Source organism: Choloepus didactylus, chromosome 3 (genome assembly GCF_015220235.1).
Source record: "Choloepus didactylus isolate mChoDid1 chromosome 3, mChoDid1.pri, whole genome shotgun sequence".
Classification (NCBI taxonomy): Eukaryota; Metazoa; Chordata; class Mammalia; order Pilosa; family Megalonychidae; genus Choloepus; species Choloepus didactylus.
Genome location: NC_051309.1, coordinates 2,353,034 through 2,372,161, shown reverse-complemented (window position 1 = coordinate 2,372,161; position 19,128 = coordinate 2,353,034). Strand labels below are relative to the sequence as shown.

The 19,128-nt window shown below is 40.7% G+C and overlaps 1 protein-coding gene across 4 annotated transcripts in view; it reads left to right on the top strand.

Annotated features, from left to right (window-relative positions):
* Window positions 1-36: 36 nt before the first annotated feature.
* Window positions 37-19,128, top strand: part of POLN (DNA polymerase nu) — a 237,108-nt gene continuing 218,016 nt past the window's right edge. For 3 of the 4 annotated variants that reach the window (XM_037829260.1, XM_037829259.1, XM_037829258.1), the window contains exon 1: window positions 245-389. In XM_037829260.1, coding sequence (XP_037685188.1) covers window positions 251-389 — 139 coding nt within the window. In that variant the 5' untranslated portion in view covers window positions 245-250. Of the gene's footprint in view, window positions 390-19,128 lie in introns of all 4 variants that reach the window. The other variant, XM_037829257.1, reaches the window with a different exon arrangement.

Here is a 19,128-nt window from a genome sequence, read left to right as displayed (position 1 = left end):
CCTGCTTCACAATTGGTTACCTAAAAAATACATTCTTTACTTCACTATTTGTTTACTGTAACACCCTGTGGAGTCTCTAATCTTGATTGCTTTATTCTTCCTATCCTGTCTGCACTATGGGGGGTGATTGATACCTAGTTCCTGTGGTTGTGAAAGATTCCATACACACATTTTTTCAAATAACTTAAATGTTTCTTATTTTGAAGTCTCAGAATTAATATATGGGTATTTATCTTATGTTTAGGATTTTATGAAAATGGAAAATTATGAGGCATTTGTAGGCTTTGATCTCTCTAAGACCCCACTCTCCAGTGTTGCTCAGAAGATTATGTCTGCTATGCATTCAGTTGATTTAGTGGATTCTAGGAACTGGAGAGAGAATGAAAAGAGTGAGTAATTTTTATGAACCTTTCTTTTACCTTGAATGTTAATTATTTTGAGGACTAAGATTTGAAAATGAAATGTAGCAAAATTATTCCATAGAACTTTATACTGTGTGGGAAAATTCCATGTCTACAAACAGAAATGAAGCCCGGCTTTTCCCCCACTGACTCCCTGGCTCAGCGGTGACTGAGCATCTTACTGAAGTTCATATTCCCTTGGTCCTCATTTCTTTAAAAATGTAGCGGTTTCTCAGGCATTCTGTCAGACTTCCCTTAGAATTTGGATCAGATGTTTAAGTATCTTCAAAAGAGATGAGCTCTTTCACAGTATCTCTTGCTTCAGTCATGGCTCTCAGGTCACTGAACCTTTGCACAACCTTTTCTGTTGCGTGTGCTGGACAGGAGAAGTGTTACTGATAATACGTGTATTATACTGCAGTAGAGATGCAGACTCTTAGGTGCCAAAGATCAGAGGGTTTGTGTATATACGTGCTTATGACATGTGCATTAGGTGATACAATAGTAAAAGCAATGATATGTTCACATCGTTGGAACATCAGAGTTTATTTTTTGCTGCCAGCAAAGCAGTTTTAAATTTGCAAGTTTGGGCCAATAACTTGTAGTTCATTTATTTTCCTATAGAGTCAATTATAAGTGACTGAGATGTAGTTAATTATATTTGAGTTGAAATAATTGAGAGTATTACCAAATATTACAGCAAAAGATGTTATAAGTGCAGTTTATTGATTAAGATACAATACACTTAATGTTTTGATCTGTTCACATTCAGGCATCTGATGATTGTGTGACTTACTGCAATAGAAGTCGCTAAAGATAAATGAGTTTTTTTTCACTTTTTTTGAGGTGGAATTCATCTAAGATAAAATGAACCATTTTAAAGTGAACAATTCGAGGCATTTACTACTCTTACAATGTTGTACAATCACCAGCTCTTGTCTAGTTCCAAACATTTTCATCAGCCCAAAAGGAAGCCCCATATCCATTATATATTTGTTCCTTGTTTCCCTCTTCCCCTACTCCCTGGTAACCACTAGTCTGTGTTCATTCTGTGAATTTACCTATTCTGTGTATTTCATGTAAATGGAATTATACCATGTGTTTGACTTTAACTCAACATCATGTTTTCAGTGTTCATCCACATTGTAGAACTTATCAGTACTTCATTTGTTTTTATGGCTGCATTATATTCTGATGTGTGTATGTACCACAGTTTGTTTATCCGTTCAGCCATTGATGGACATTGGGGCTGTTTCCACCTTTTGGCTATGAATATGCTTATACGTGTATTTGAGTACCCATTTTCTGTTCTTTTGGGGATATATCTAGGAGTAGAAAATAATTTTGGTGTATGGACCACATACTTAGCAATTGATGGTGTTTTGGGGGGAATGGAGGGGATTTTAAAGAAAGATAACTATATGAACATTAAAGAGCTTTCTCCTTCATTCCATGTACTTAGCTTTCTAAAATAAAAGCAGCTGGTACTTGACAGAGTAGAAATGTATTTACCTTCAAAAATTGATAAGAATAATGAGATACCTCTGGTGAGTGTGAGTCTCTTGAGAAAAAGTCATGGCATTCAGCCCCTCTTATGTAATCTCTTCTGTCTTGCTCCTGAAATATCTTAAAATCCTACTTTGTGTAAAGATTATTGAGAAGATAATGGGAAAAGATATGGTATTACTTTCCTGTTAAGTATCCTTTGATTTGGAAATATAGTGGGATTTTCTTAAGGTTTCCATGTTACCTATTGGCAAATGTAACAATGTTACTACACACTTGGTGGCTTAAAGGAACACAGCTTCTGTGAGTCAGTCAAGGCTGCAACCAAGGAGTTAGCCAGGGCCCTCATCTGAGGCCCATTAGGAAAGAACTTGCTCCCAAATCACACGGCTATTGGCAGAATTCAGTTTCTTACAGGTTGGCGGACTGAGTTTCTCAGAGGCTGTCTGTTGGAAGCCACTCTTAACCTCCTTTCTAGATGGCCCTCTCCATCTTTTCAAAACCAGCCAGAAAATGTCTCCCTAGCAGGACTGACATTGAAGTCTTGTGTAAGTAATCATATACATTGCCAGCATCTCAAAATTTCCTTTTCAGTTACAGCCTTCTCCCCATTCCAAGGTAACCATCATCTTGACCTTTATGGCAGCACTTCTTCATCACGGGCGTTTGATAATGCTCCAGAGACTACTAGTTGGCCACCATACGAGAATCCATTCTTCCCTTCTTGGGTGTATGATTAGACTTCACCTCTCAGTCTCACTGCAGTTAGGTGTGGCCAGGTGGTCAGGATCTTGTCAGTGGAACGTGAGCGCACGCGGTGTGGGCCATTTCCAGGCTGGGCGGGAAGACAGCGGACCTGCTGCCTCTGTGGTTCTTCTCCTTCCCACCAGTTGGAATTTAAAGTGACTCCTTTCCAACCATGTGAATGATGACGATGTTCTGGAGGATTGTGGGACAATAAGAAGGAAGGAACCCAGGTTCTGGAATGATCTCATGAAACAGCTGCATCACCAACTGGGACCACTTACCTCCAAACATGAGAGGGAAATAAACCTCCTTTTTGTTCTTAAGCCATTATATTGTTGGGTCTTTTGTGACTGTAGCTTAGCCTTTATGACTCCTACACCTTTAAACTATTCAGAATTGGGTTTACCTGACTTAAATTTTCATAGTCATTTCTTGTTTATTAATATCTTTGAGGGAGGAGCAGTTTCAGGATGATTTTAGGGTTGTTAGCTGACCTGCTGCTATGTATAGGATTATGTATATTATTAAGCACATTTTCATTGGCGTATGATTCTTTATGTTTTGTCTTAAGTGGCTATAGGAATTAATGTTTCTAATACAAATTTATTAGGAGTCTATTATATTTTAACTTCTTAGGTCTTAGAGGTATATGTGGCATTTTCTGGTGGTATAAGAATATTTTTTATATGTTTCAAATTAATACAAGTTTGAGACCCCTAAAGGTAAATATATTGAAAATCTGATTACTATAAAACATCTTTATTCCTGCCACCCAGTGATAATTCCAGGGACAGATACATGAACCTAAATAACAGACTAGATTTACTATTGTGATTATAGTCATTCTAATCAGAAGTATATGGGTATACTTTTTATGTTATTTTTATTTTCTACCAAACAGATATAAAATCCTTATGTCCAATCAGTTACCAAACCCTTTGGAGTCTTAGATTTCATTTCCCATTGCCCCTTCTCTGATTCAGGCCGTCCTTCCTTCTCACTTGGGGTTTAGTAATAGCCTCGTAACTGTTATTTGTTTTCAGTTTATTGCCACTTTGACCTCTTCTATGCCCCATTGCCAAAATTAGCTCAGCTCTTGTCCTCCTTCCCTGCAGAATTCATTCCACTCCACCCCTGGGTGATCTGGCCCCAGCCCATCCTTTTTGGTCTTATGTTCCACCACTTTCCTTCTGTTTATGCTCCATTCAGATGGGACTGTGGTCCCCAAACAGGTGTCTCTTTCTGTCTTCATCCTTTACTTACCCTTTGCTCACAACTCTGGGTGTTGAAATCAAACTGTTTTGCAAGGTTCTGCTCAATGATACTTCTTCCATTTCTAGAATGCCATAATTGGAAGTAAACGCTTCCCCTGCATTTGCTTCATATACAACTCAAGTACAGAACTTACTGTGAAGGAATTTGTGCTCATTTGTTTAATGCTTTAACTCTGGGTAGATTTTGAGGTCTTTGAAAGAAGAGGAGGTGTTCTCATCTTCGAATGCTTCCATGGTGCCTTGAATACAGCGAGCTTTCAGATAACTGTTTTGTATTGGTTAATTGCATGATTTTTAAAAATTGTCTCACCAATATGGTGAGCAGCAAATGTAGAATTCTTTTGCATTTTACTTAGCTCCTAATGGTACATGATCCATGATAGCTGTATTATTCTCTGCATCTGACAGGTAGAATTGGGGGTAGAGCCAAGGTACTGTGTGTTCAATAGAAAGTGACCAGAGCAATTGAGTTGGCAGCCGAGGCTGGCCTAGATGAGGCTGTCCAAAGACCAGAAGTCCTTCAGTTAGTCACCATCTGGAGAATCCAGGCAAAGCAAATTCTGAAGGTAGGCAGTCAGAAGTACCACCACTCTAACTTCTATTACTTCTGTTAGCCTATATTTTTATTGGGCTCTATGTGCCAGACATTGCTTTATATGGCTTATTTCATGTACTCTTGAAAGCCCTTGAAGGAAATATCAGTTTTAGTGAGGATACAGGTCAAATGGTCATGTCTGCTTTGAACCCAAGTCATCAGTCATGAGTCACAAGCTCTTCATTACTTTACTCTGCTACCTTTGACACTTGGAAGTAAGGCAGGAAGTCAGTCACTGGAACTGTGCCCATATGTGCCTAGATGTGGAGCAGGGGTTCTAGACCTCACGGAAGAGAGGTTTGGTACAAACTAGCCTGGATTCAGGAAGGCTAGGGCTTATTACCTTTTGCAGCAGGAGATTTGGAAAGGTAAAAACTTTTAAAATAATTTCTCCCTGCCTGCTGGTGCTACCTTGGCCCCCTCCCCACCCCCACCCACGGTGGGGGTGCTCATTGAGACTCCTCTTCTGGCCTGGAGCAAGAACTGACGCAGGGAGTGACTATAGGTGGATCTGTGACTATGACTCAATGATTTGTACATATATATAATATGAATATGAAGGACTTTAATACTTTGTTACATATGTTGTAAGTATTTTCAGTATTTTGGAGAGATCTCTTGTGATACTTTAGGAGGTTTTATTTTTGTTTGAAAGTCCATGATCCCACCTTTTCTTAAGTTTTTTTTTTCCACATTTACACACACATACATATCATTTTATATAATATTGTAAAAGGATTTATGTATACATTGTTTTCTTAGTTTAGGCTTTTTCTGTTTGCTTGTTTGGGCCCCTCTTCTCCTTTTTAACCCATGTTAACAACTTAGTATGTGCCCTTTATATTTTGTCCATATTTTTCCCTAATTATAATTATAGCTTGCAAGTGTGTGTTAATATGTGTGCATGTGTGTGAGACTGCTCTGCCAACCAAACCACCCTTCTTCCAATGGGGCTTGCTGAGGCCTTTGTTGCAGCTGCTGCACATTTCAGCTTCCCCCCCAGCCCAGTCCTTGTGCACCCCACGAGCACTCCTGGGTAAACGGGCTGCACATGTCTTTGTTGGATTCCTGGGGAACCTGGTCTGCTACCATTGGTGCCAGTTGTGGTCTGAGAAAGTAGACCTGGGGTTTGGAGTTGGATCACTCAGGCAGTTTGGTAACCATGACTTCATTACAAGTTGCAAGTGGAACGCTGATAGTCTGGGAGTGCAGTTAAAACTTCACCAAAGGTGGACTGGCTTGGCATACCAGTGAAGCAGCTGCACTGGCTGGGACAGCTTTACGAGAACAGCACAATGGAAGAAAATGGAATTGGGTTGTTGTTACTGAGGGCAGTAGATTCTTTGAAAAGAGACAAAGGCTGAGGGTGATTAATAAGCAAATAAGGGCTAAATGTGAAAGCCAGAGAGCTTCCTTGGCAGCCTATAAAGAGATCGTCTGCAGCCACAGGCTCAGGACTTAATCCCGAGAGTTGCAGAGCTCCAGAAAAATGAATTTGCAGCCCTGGCTGATCTGCCTCCTCAAAGTGCCTTGAGAAAGAAGGACCAGACCCTGAGATACAGAATGGTAACATCTGGGTTGATGCACTCAAATCTTGAATTCCAGATCCTCTGAACCCTCAGCCCCTGCAGTAGTGGCCCCGGCCTCTCCGTCGCAGGCTGGCGCTGCCCCCTTGCGTGAGCACAGTCCAGAGGCAACAATAACCCTCTCCCTTGGGATCTGCCCCTCATTCCCTCCTGGCCCTTATGTCACTGCATAACCTGGCTGAGATCCTGGATTGCTAAAAAGGTGTAGGAGACACAGTCCAGTTGGGACAGAAATCATACAGTGATTTGAACAGGTAAAGTTTGAAATAAAGAATTATTAATAATGGAATTATCTACCAAGGAGTAAAGAGAACTCTAAAGAATACAGGAGACTAGCAGATACAGGGAGCAGCTACCAGGCCCAGGGCTGAGGTCCAGTACTGATGGAAAGAACACGTTTGGAAGAGGCATTCCCCCCAAAGCTGAGATTCACACCTTGTTGGAGAGGCTGTGGATACAGTCCACTGGATGGCCAGGAAATTTGCTGGGACTCCTCAGAGTCTGGCAAGCAGGAAATCACCCATAGAATATTGGGAATTGCTGAACTCCTTTAGTGCCTGTGGAGTTCACAAGATGCTGCACATGGAGACCTGGAACTTTCTGGGATGCTGGCTGGAGCACCTGCAAAACCAGGTGGGAAGCTGCCTGTGTGGATGCTGCTGACGCTAGCTGGGGACTGGGTGTCTAGTGTGTTGGCCAAGAGCTGCAGGAGCAAGAAAGGCAAGCACATGGGAACCAGGAAGAGAAGCCCCTTTTGCGGTGCCCTTCTAGCACCCTCTACTGACAAAGCTTAATATTGTGCCAGGTGTCAAAGGAGAAATGTTTACAGGAGCCAGCTCCAGGACTGCAAGCAGGGCAGTGAGCGGTGAATTCGTAGCTGAGGCAATACATTGGTAACTAGTATAGAGAGGAAAGAGCCTCTACTTCCAAAGGAACTGCAGAACCTAGCCAACATGTACAAGAAGGGCTTGGGAGAGTGTTCATGGGACTGAATTCTGAGGGTGCTGCATCAAGGGGCATGGAATCAAGGGTTGAATAAGGGATAGTATGTTGATGTGAGAGCACTCTTCAGGGACACAGGATTTAACACCCTGAAAAAGACCCAAGAGCCAGTACTAGTATGCTGCCAGGATGCTTCCTGGTACCTTAGAGGGGTTGGCTCACGTGAAGTGAAGTAGGAATGGCAGCACTGCAGTGGCGGATGGTGGGAGAAGGGATGAAGAGCCTCAGAGAGGTGGGCAGGCTAGAGTGGCTAATAGAACGTGAGGCTGGAAAACTCAGCAGATAACAGGAGGCACTCCATGTACCAAAGTGATAAAAGAATGCTCTGCTTCCAAAGAATCTGCTGCTGCTTGGTGAAGATTTCAGCTTCCCTGAGAGTCCCAGTAGTGGTGGTTCTCTAGGCTAGGGTGATGGTAGGAGACGGTCCCTAACAGCAGTGGGGGTGATGGGGGCCTGAAAGAGAAGCCAGGTGGTGGTGCTTAACTGTCTTGAAGCAGGGTAGGCACAATTATAAAGACTGGTTTCAGACCTGGCTGAAAAAGAGGCCAGGTCCCCAAGAGGAAAGGTCTGGCAACGAACACTATGGCAGGTGTATGTGGTCATTATTCCCCCAGTCCTTCCCCCAGAGGGAACTATGGATGTGTATATATATATATATATATATATATATTTGACCTATGGCTGTTTGATAACTTATACATGGAGGTGAAAGAGGAGTATACGCACACCTTGGAGATACTGTGGGTTCAGTTCCAGACCACTGCAATAAAATCAGTATCACCATTAGGTGAGCCATACACATTTTTTGGTTTCCCAGTGCATATACAAGTTATGTTCACATTCTACTGTAATCAGTTAAGTGTGCAATAGCATTATGTCTAAACAAACAATATACATACCTCAATTAAATACTTCTGCTAAAAACTTCTAGCCGTCATCTGAGTCTTCAGTGAGTCATAGTCTTTTTGCTGGTGGAGGATCTTGCCTTGATATGGGTGGCTGCTGACTGATCAGGGTGGTGGTCACTGAAGTTTGGGGTGGCTGTGACAAGTTCTTAAAATAAGACAACGATGAAATTTTCCACATCACTTGACTTCCTTTCATGAAAGATTTCTCTGTAGCATGCAATGCCATTTGATAGTGTTTTACTTACAGTAGAACTTCTTTCATAATTGGAGTCAATCCTCATACCTGGCCATTGCTTTATCAACTAAGTTGATGTGATATTCTAAATCCTTTGTTGTCATTTCAGCAGTGCTCCCAGCATCTTTACCAGGAGTAGATTTTATCTCAAGAAACTACTTTAATTGTTCATCCATTAGAAGCAACTCCTCATCTGTTAAAGTTTTATCACAAGATTATAGCAATTCAGTTATATCTTCATGCTCCACTTCTAATTCTAGTTCTCTTCCTGTTTCTGTCAGATCTACAGTCACTTCCTCCACTGAACTCTTGAACCCCTCAAAGTCATCCATGAGGGTTGGAATTAACTTCTTCCAAATTCATGTTAATTTTGATATTTTGACCTCCTCCCTCACACCATTGATGTTCTTAATGGCATCTAGAACAGTAAATCCATTCTATAAGGTTTTCAATTTACTTTGCCCAGATCCATCAGAGGAGTCACTATCTATGGCAACTGTAGCCTTACAAAATGTAATTTTTAAATCATAAGATTTGAAAGACAAAATTACTCCTTGACACATGGGCTGCAGACTGGATATTGTGTTAGCAGGCATGAAAACAACATTTATCTCATCGTATATCTTCATCAGAGCTCTTGGATGACCAGATGCATTGTCAATGAGTAGTAATATTTTGAAAGGAATCTTTGTTTCTGAGCAATACATCTCAACAGTGGGCTTAAAATATTCAGCAAACCATGTTATAAACAGATGTGCTGTCATCCAGGCTTTGTTGCTCCATTTATAGAGCACAGGTCAAGTAGATTTAACATCATTCTTAAGGTCCCTATGAAGAGAGTCAGTCTGTCTTTTGAAGCTTTAAATCCAGACATTGGCTTCTCCTCTCTAGCTAGAAAAGTTCTAGATGGCATCTCCTTCCAATAGAAGGCTGTTTCATCTACCTTGAAAATCTGTTATTTATTGTAGACACCTTCATCAGTTATCTTAGCTAAATCTGCTGGATAACTTACTGCAGCTTCTACATCAGCCCTTGCTGCTTTGCCTGCACTTTCATGTCATGGAGATGGCTTCATTCCTTAAACCTTATGAACCAACCTCTGCTACCTTCAAACTTTTCTTCTGAAGCACCTCTCTCAGCCTTCAAAGAATTGAAAAGATTTAGGGTCTTGCTCTAGATGAGACTTTGGCTTAAGGGAATGTTGTGACTGCTTTGATCTGCTATCTAGACCACTAAAACTGTCTCCATATCAACAGTAAGGCTGTTTTGCTCTCTCACCATTCATACGTTTACTGGAGTAGCACTTTTAATTTCTTTCAAGGACTTTTCCTTTGCATCCGCAGCTGAGGGGAAATCCGATAGTGAGAGCTTGGAGCATTGTACTTGATCTTCTACTTTATGTAGAAAGTTAGAAAATATTTGGGCCTCTGGGCAGTGGATAACTTGGCTGGTTGGTCAGGGACCTGGAATAAGAAAGATTGGAAGACTGGGGACAAGGAGGTCTTAGGCTGAGGCATATGGATGGGAGTGCACACGAAGTATATCCCACAAAAGACATTCACCACAGAGGAGGCAACAAATAACCATGTTAACAGAATCTTTTGGCCACTTGACCTCTGCCAGCCTCTGTCATCTGCTGTTCTAGTGCTGGACATTAGGTTCCTTCATGGAGTAACCATGGGGCTGAGGCAGAGGCTATGCCTGGGTCCAAGAGGTTGGTGTGCCCACTCACCAGGACCCATCTAGTATTGTCTCTGCTGAATATCCAACCTGCCAACAAGAGGCCATGTGCTGAGACCCCAGTAGTTCTATCCTTTGATGAGAATGGTCAATAACTTGGTGGCAAGTTGGTAATACTGGACCCCTTGGACCCTGAAAGGTCCAGGGATTCATCTTGACTGGACTTGACACATATTCTGGGCATGGGTTTACTGTGTCCATTCCCAGGAATTCCAGCCCACTTTCTTCCTTGGCCCAGTCCTGCTTCCTTCACTCCACTACAAATGTTGATCCCAAAAGCACTCCCCAATAAACTCTGAATGCAAACCTTCATCTGCACCTAGTTCTCAGGGAACCCAAACCAAGCCAGTGTATGTATAGCACATATTCATATATGCTAATGGGAGGTTTGTTCATTGTTTTCAAAAATGCCAGCATAGTTTCACAGATTGTTGCATCTTTAAGTCAACTAATTTAGCCCTAATTCATTCTTTTAATGGCTATATACTTCCTGGTGTGGGTGTTATATAATTTAATCATCAGTTTCAGGGTTTTTTTGGTCATAATGATTAATATCATAAATATTTTGTATAAATCTATGTATTGTAGCATATATTTACAGGAATCAGCCATGAGTGAGTTGCTTAGTTCCATAATTTATGTATTTCCTTCCTTCTTTCCTTCCTTCCTTCCTTCCTTCCTTCCTTTTTATTGAGGTCTCTCCCTCTCTCCCTCCCTTCATACTTCTACACATATTCTAAGATTATAGCTCAGAAATCTCACAATCTGAACACACCTGTGTAACCTGTACCCAGATCAAGAAATAGAACATCACCCATATCCCCAGAAGCCCACCTTGTGCACCCTTTGTGTAAGTCCTCTCCTCCCAGTTGCTAAGGGTCATGTGTGTGTGTATTTGTTTTTGTTTTTATCAGTATTCATATTTTACAACAAAGAAGTAACAACCCTTAAACCCTTGTGAGCATTGCAAAAAGTCGTTTGCAATTCAATATAAAAGGTACTTAGAAAAATATTATATAAATGTTAATAAAGTGAGTACCTCATTGACTTTCATTTACAGACTATAAACTATTGTTAGCCTTCAGAAATATATATATATATTTTGTGGAATATAACATATTTACATAGAAGTAATAACTTTCTAAGTGCAGTTTAACAAGTAGTTAGCAAATTTCAAAGAATGTTATGGGTTACAGTTACACAGTTTTACTTATTTCCTTATTGTAAAATATAACATATGCAAAAAGGTGATAACTTTCAAATTGCAATTTAACAAGTACTTCTATAGCAAATTTCAAAGAAGGTTATGGGTTACAGTTCCACCATTTCGTGTCTTTGATTCTAGCTTTTCTAATACCCTAGCAACATAGGAAAAGAAAATTATATAGAAATTCAGTATTCATAATCCTTTCTATCAAAATTCTATCTTGTCTGTTGCTACCACTTCCTCTGGTTTAATCACTTTCCCGATCTTCAGAGATGTGTAGGTAGTGACCACCCTAATTTGTTCATGTTGGAAAAGGGGTGTCGAAATTATGGGAAAGGGGACACATTTGGTTGATGTTCTTGAAGAGGCTATTGCTTCTAGCTTTTGGGACTTAGCTGGCATAGGAGCTCTCTGGAGGATTTGTTTCTGAAGAATAAACTTAGTGAGTGAAACTTTCATAGAGTCTTAAATAGGGACCCAGGTATTCTTTAGGGTTTTGGGGACTGCTATTGACTTGGGCTTCTCATACTATGGGTATTTGGGATATGTAGCTGGAGCTTGCATAGGCTTAACCTCCAGGACAGCCTCTTGACTCTATTTGAAATCTCATAGCCACTGAAACCTTATTTTGTTGCCTTTCTTTTCCCCCTTTTGGTCAAAAAGGCATTCTCAATCCCTCGATACCAGGGTCAGGCTTATTCCTGGAATCTGTGTCCCACATCACCAGGGGGACTCACTCACCTGGGAGGTCCTGTCCCACATTGGGAGGAGGGTGATGAATTTATTTGCAAAGTTGGGCTTAGAGAGAGAAAGTCCACATTTGAACAACAAACGAGGTTCTCTGAAAGTGGCTCCTAGGCATAGTTATAGGTGGGCTTAGCTTACCCTTTACAACCATAAGTTTCATAAGAGCAAGCCTCAAGATCGAGGGCTTGGCTTATAAAGTAGGGGGTTCCTAATTTCACATAGCATATGTTCTGGCCGTGATAATCAGTCAGTATCTCACATTATGATCACTTAGTTGTACAATTCTTATCACTCTCTATTTTAAACAAGTCTCATGACCCAAAACACCCCAGAGCTCTTTTCAGTCCTTAATTATTTGTCCCTAGTATTTGTGTGGTACTCGTATGGTATTCTTATTAATTATGGTCCCTAGTATGCCACAGGTACATTTTCCCCATATACCACTCTGTTGTCAACTTTCTGTACCAGTGTCATATCTTAGAAGTATATCATGCAAGCATGTATCTACATTTGTAGTGCTGATCTGTGGGATACATGCCTTTAAACAACCCTTTGAATCCTATTTGCCTTCAATGTAGCTCTGATCTTTAGAATCCTATTAACAAACAGTCATCACCCCTATCCGTTCCCATACCTTTAAATTCACCCTTATTAACATATCTGGACATATTGGGTTATCATTCCCCCTTCACTAGCTTCTATCTCTAGGTCCCCAGTATTCTACATTATAAGACATTGATTTTCCATTGTGTCTGACTTACTTCATTGAGCAGTATATCTTCAAGGGTCATCCATGTTGCCACATGTTTCAGGACCTTATTCCTTCTTACTGTCGCATAGTATTCTAATGTTTGTATATACAACATTTTGTTTATCCTCTCTTCTGTTGAAGGATACTTGGATTGTTTCCATCTCTTGGCATTTGTGAACAATGCTGCTATGAACATCAGTGTACAAATGTCTGTTCATGTCACTGCTTTCAGATCTTCTGGGTATATACCAAGACATGAAATTGCCAGATCATAGGGTAATTTGATATCTAGTTTTCTGAGAAACTGCTAAACTGTCTTCCACAGTGACTGTACAAGCGATGTACAAGCAATGAATAAGAGTTCCAATTTCTCCACATCCTCTCCAGCAGTTGTGGTTTCCTGTTTGCTTCATAGTAGCCATTGTTATTGGCATGAGATTGTGTATCATTGTGGTTTTCATTTGAATTTCACTAATTGCTAGTGAAGATGAACATTTTTTCATGTGTTGTGTAGCCATTTGAGTTTCCTCTTCGGAAAAATGCCTTTTCATATCTTTTGCCCATTTTATTATTGGGCAATTTGTACTATTGTTGTTGAGTTGTAGGATTTCTTTATATATGCAGGATATCAGTCTCATCAGATATATGGTTTCCAAATATTTTCTCCATTGAGTTGGCTGCCTCTTCACCTTTTTGACAGAGTTTTTTGAGGCACAGAAGCTTTTGATTATTTTTTGTTTTGTTGCTTGTGCTTTGGGTGTAAAGTCTAATAAGCTACCTCCTATTACTAGGTGTTCTAGTTTGCTAATGCTTTCGGAAAGCAAAACACCAGAGATAGATTGGCTTTTATAAAAGGGAGTTTATTTGGTTACACAGTTCGAGTCTTAAGGCCATAAAGTGTCCAGGGTAACGCATCAGCAATTGGGTACCTTCACTGGAGGATGGCCATTGGTATCCGGAAAACCTCTGTCAGCTGGGAAGGCACGTGCCTGGCGTCTGCTCCAAAGTTCTGGTTTCAAAATGGCTTTCTCCCAGGACGTTCCTCTCTAGGCTGCAGTTCCTCAAAAATGTCACTCTTAGTTGCTCTTGGAGTGTTTTTCCTCTCTTAGCTTCTCTGGAGCAAAAGTCTGCTTTCAAAAACAGCCATCCTCAAACTGTCTCTCATCTGCAGCTCCTGTGCTTCCTTCATAGTGTCCCTCTTGCCTGTAGCGCCTCTTCAGAACATCCCTCACAGCTGCACTGAGTTCCCTCTGCCCATCAGCTCATTTATATGGCTCCACTGATCAAGGCCCACCCTGAATGGGGGGGGCCATGCCTCCATGGAAATATCTCATCAGAATTATCACCTACAGTTGGGGGGGGGCATTTCCATGCATATCTACTCAGCACCAAAACGTCTGCCCCACAAGACTGCATCAAAGAATATGGCTTTTTCTGGGGGACATAATACATTCAAACTGGCACACTGGGTCTTGAAGATGTTTGCCTATATTATCTTCTAAAATTTTTATTGTGCAATCTCTTTTTTTATGCAATTTTATTGAGCTATAATCACACAACATACATTCAAAGTGTGCAATCAGTTGTTCACAGTATCGTCACATAGCCATGCCTTCATCACCACAATCAAACCTTGAACATTTTCATTACTTCCAAAAATAAAATGAAAATTAAAGTAAAAAGAATATCCAAAACATCCCATTCCCTTCCTCCCGCTTGTTGTTCATTTACTTTTTAAAAAAATACCGTTTAATTTGAGATATATTCACATACCCTACAGTCATCCACACCTAAATCTTTCCATCCCCTCCATCTCACCCTATTCTTCATCTAATTTTTGTCCTCGTTTTTCCACTCATGTGTCCATACACTGGATAAAGGGAGTTGAGCCACAAGGTCCCTACAGTCACACAATCACACTATGCAATCTAAATAGTTATATAATCATCTTCAAGAATCAAGGTCACTGGGTTAGCAGTTTGACAACTTCAGGTATGTCCCTCTAGCCATTCCAACACACTAAAGACTAGAAGGTGATATCTATATAGCACCTAGGAATACCCTCCAGAGTGACTTCTCAACTCCATTTGAAATCCCCCAGCCACCAGAATCCTACTTTGCTTCATCTTTCTTCCCCCTTTTGGTCAAGAGGATTCTCTCAATTCCCCAGTGCTGGGTCCAGGCTTATCTCCAGGAGTCATTTCCCACATTGCCAGGGGGATTTACACCTCTGGGAGTCACATCCCACATAGTGGGGAGGGCAGTGAGTTCACCTGCCAGGTGGGCTCAGTGAGAGAGGGGGCCACATCTGAGCAACAAAGAGGCTCTCTGGGAGGGACTCATAGGCACAACTGTAAGTGGGCTCAGTCTCTCCCTTGCAGCAACCAGCCTCACAGGGGAAGGCCCCCAGATCGAGGGCTCGGCTCATTAAATTGGCAGTCCTCAATGTCTGCAGGAAAATCAGCAATAGCCCTGGTGGGGAAGTCCAACATTTCTGCATTTCTCCCTAGCTCCTCAGGGGCCCCACAAATGCACTTATACTCTCTGCCACATCACTCTGGGATGCATCAGGATTCCACTCCAGCCTGAACAAACTCACCAAATCCCACTTCTCATTCACCGCTCCCTGCACCCACGGTGTTCAAACAAACTGATCGTACAAGCCAGATTATCCAGTGGGCTATGGAAAACATAGATCCTGCACCAGACAAACATCTCCCTTGGTCCCATACATAAGTTGTAGTTTTAAAACCCAGTCAGTATCGTCCTTTACCCTTGGGGCTGATTTGCCTTAGACCTAACCAGATCCTCTTCATTCATTGTCCAGTCAAAGTCCGAATTCCTGCTCAGCTCTTTCAACAGTTGCCATATGGGGTGATACTGACATTCATATGTGCCACACAGACATTCAAAGTTCTGAAGACCAACCAGGCCATACATACGGAGCTCAGCATCTCAGGATTTAGAGATAACTGTTACAACTCAGGAATAGATGCAACTGCTGTAAGAGCCCACAATCCAGAGACCACTGCAATAAGCATTTCCCTGATAAGCTGTGCTCTAAGATTCAGTTCTCAAAGTTTGCACATTATAGTTAGTCCATATTAGTGGGGTGTTATAATGTTTGTCCTCTAGGTTCTGGCATGCTTCACTCAAAATGCTGTATTCAAGATCCATTCACCTAGTTGCGTGTTTCACCGCTTCATTTCTTCTTGTAGCCACTCAATTTTCTATTCTATGCATACACCACAGTTCACCATTCTGTTCATCAGTCAATGTACTCTTAGGCCACTTCCATCTATTGCAAATAATGTATACTGCGGCCATATACACTGGTGCATAAATGTCAATTCGTGTCCCTGCTCTCCAATCTTCCAAGTATATACCCCATACTGGGGTTGCAAGACCTTGAAACCCCCACATACCTAGCTTCTTGTGGGACCACCATACTGTCCCCCAGATAGGCTATACCATTCTACTTCCCCACCAACAGTGAATACATACATCTCTCCAACACTTATGTCCCTCTGTTTATTTTTCCCCCTGCAATTTTATAGGGATATATTCAAATACCATACAGTCATCCACAGTGTACAATCAGTTGTTTACAGTATCATCATATGGTTGTGCATTCATCTCCACAATTAGCACTTACACATATTCATTATTCAAAAAAAAAAAGTTGAAACAGCATAAGTCTATTTGGATCTATTCTGTTTGGAGTCCTCTATGCTTCTTGGATATGTAATTTTATGTCTTTCATAAGGGATGAAAAATTTTCAATGACTATTTCCTCCATTATTGCCTGTGCCCCTTTTCCCTTCTCTTTCTCTTCTTTTCCCCTTCCGGGACACCCATGACACGTACATTCATGCGCTTCATGTTGTCACTCAGTTCCCTGAGACATCGTTCATCTCTCTCCATTCTTTTCCCCATCTGTTCTTTTGTGCGTAGGGTTTCAGGTATTCTGTTCTCCAGTTCATGAATCTTTTCTTCTGCCTCTTGAAATCTGCTGTATGTCACCATTGTGTCCTTCATCTCTTGTGTTGTGCTTTTCATTCCCATAAGTTCTGCCAATTGTTTTTTCAGACTTTCTGTTTCTTCCTTATGTTCATCCAATGTCTTCTTTATATCCTTCATCTCTTTTGCCATATCTTCCCTCAACTTGTAGAATTGCTTTTTCTTATTTTGAAATAAATTCAAAGTTATAGGAACAGTTGCAAAAACAATACAGACCCCATACACAGAACTCCAGCATACTCTGACCCCCCTCCCCTGATACCCCAATCCACCAACTTTAACATGGTGTCACACCATTTTCTTTCCATACCCTTCCCTTCCTGTCTATTGTCCAGCATCTATTGCTCTGTCTTCTGAACATGTGAGAGCAAGCTGCGCACATCCTGAACAAACACTGTAATTCACATATACAATTCCCATGAACAAGAACATTCTTTAATGCAATCCCATTAAACGCAGCCAAAAAGTACAAGAAATTCAACGTTGTTACAAAGCTTTCGTTCCATATTTCCTTTTTTTTTCTTCCTTATGTTTCAACTGTGTCCCTTTGAGCCTCTTGTCCTCCATCCTCAGATCCCATGCAGGGTCATCCTTGGCTTTCAATTCTCATCTATTTAGACTATCTTTTTTTTTTTTCCTCAATTGTGGAAACATATATACAGCCTAAATCTTCCCATTCCACCCCCTCCCTAGCATTCCATTAGTGGGATTAATCACCATTAGAATGTTATAATGCTATCTCTTTCCCACCATCCATTACTAGAAATTTCCCTTCACCTCAAACAGCAACCCTACACTCATTTCTTTTTTTTTTTTTTTTTTTTTAATCATCATTTTATTGAGATATATTCACATACCACGCAGTCATACAAAACAAATTGTACTTTCGATTGTTTACAGTACCATTACATAGTTGTACATTCATCACCTAAATCAATCCCTGACACCTTCATTAGCACACACACAAAAATAACAAGAATAATAATTACAGTGAAAAAGAGCAATTGAAGTAAAAAAGAACACTAGGTACCTTTGTCTGTTTGTTTGCTTCCCCTACTTTTCTACACATCGATCCATAAACTAGACAAAGTGGAGTTTGGTCCTTATGGCATTCCCAATCCCACTGTCACCCCTCATAAGCTACATTTTTATACAACTGTCTTCGAGATTCATGGGTTCTGGGTTGTAGTTTAATAGTTTCAGGTATCCACCACCAGCTACCCCAATTCTTTAGAACCTAAAAAAGGTTGTCTAAAGTGTGCGTAAGAGTGCCCACCAGAGTGATCTCTCGGCTCGTTTTGGAATCTCTCTGCCACTGAAGCTTATTTCATTTCCTTTCACATCCCCCTTTTGGTCAAGAAGATGTTCTCCATCCCACGATGCCGGGTCTACATTCCTCCCCGGGAGTCATATTCCACGTTGCCAGGGAGATTCACTTCCCTGGGCCTACACTCATTTCTTAACTCTCCATTGCCCCTTCCCCCATTTCTCTTAACCCATACTCTACTTTTCATCTCTATGGTCATATTCTGTGATAATTTCTTTGTATTTACTGTGGGGCTTAAAATTAACCTCTTAAATCCATAGCAATCTTGTTTTTCTTTGATACCAACTTAACTTCAATAGGACCCATAAACTATGTTCCTATACTCCTCCATTCCCACACCTTTATATAGTTCTTGTCAAAAATTACATATTTTACATTGAGTTCAAAACCACTGATTTGTCATTAGAGTTTGTGTATTTTATATCATGTAGGAAGTAAATAGTGGAGTTACAATTCAAAAATTATTGACTTCTATTTGTATTCCATTGTGGTTAGAGAATGTGATTTGAATATATTCAAATTTTTTTTTTTAATTTATTGAGGCTTGTTTTATGTCCCAGCATATGGTCCATTGTGGAGAAAGATCTGTGATCACTAGAGAAAAATGTGTGTCCTGGTGATTTGGGATGTAAGGTACTATATATGTCTGTTAAAATTCTCTGTATCTCTCCTTTCTTTGTTCTCTGTTGGTAGGACTCCCTTTAGTATCCGAAGTAGGGCAGGTCTTTTATTGGCAAAGTCTCTCAGCATTTGTTTGTCTGTGAAAAATTTAAGCTCTTCCCTCAAATTTGAAGGAGAGTTTTGCTGGATAAAGTATTCTTGGTTGGAAATTTTTCTGTCTCACAATTTTAAATATGTCATGCCACTGCCTTCTCGCCTCCGTGGTGGCCACTGAGTAGTCATAACTTAGTCTTATGTTGTTTCCTTTGTATGTGGTGAATTGCTTTTCTCTTGCTGCTTTCAGAACTTGCTCCTTCTCTTCAGTATTTGACAGTCTGATCAGAATATGTTTCGGAGTGGGTTTATTTGGATTTATTCTGTTAGGAGTTCGCTGGGCATTTATGCTTTGTGTATTTATATTG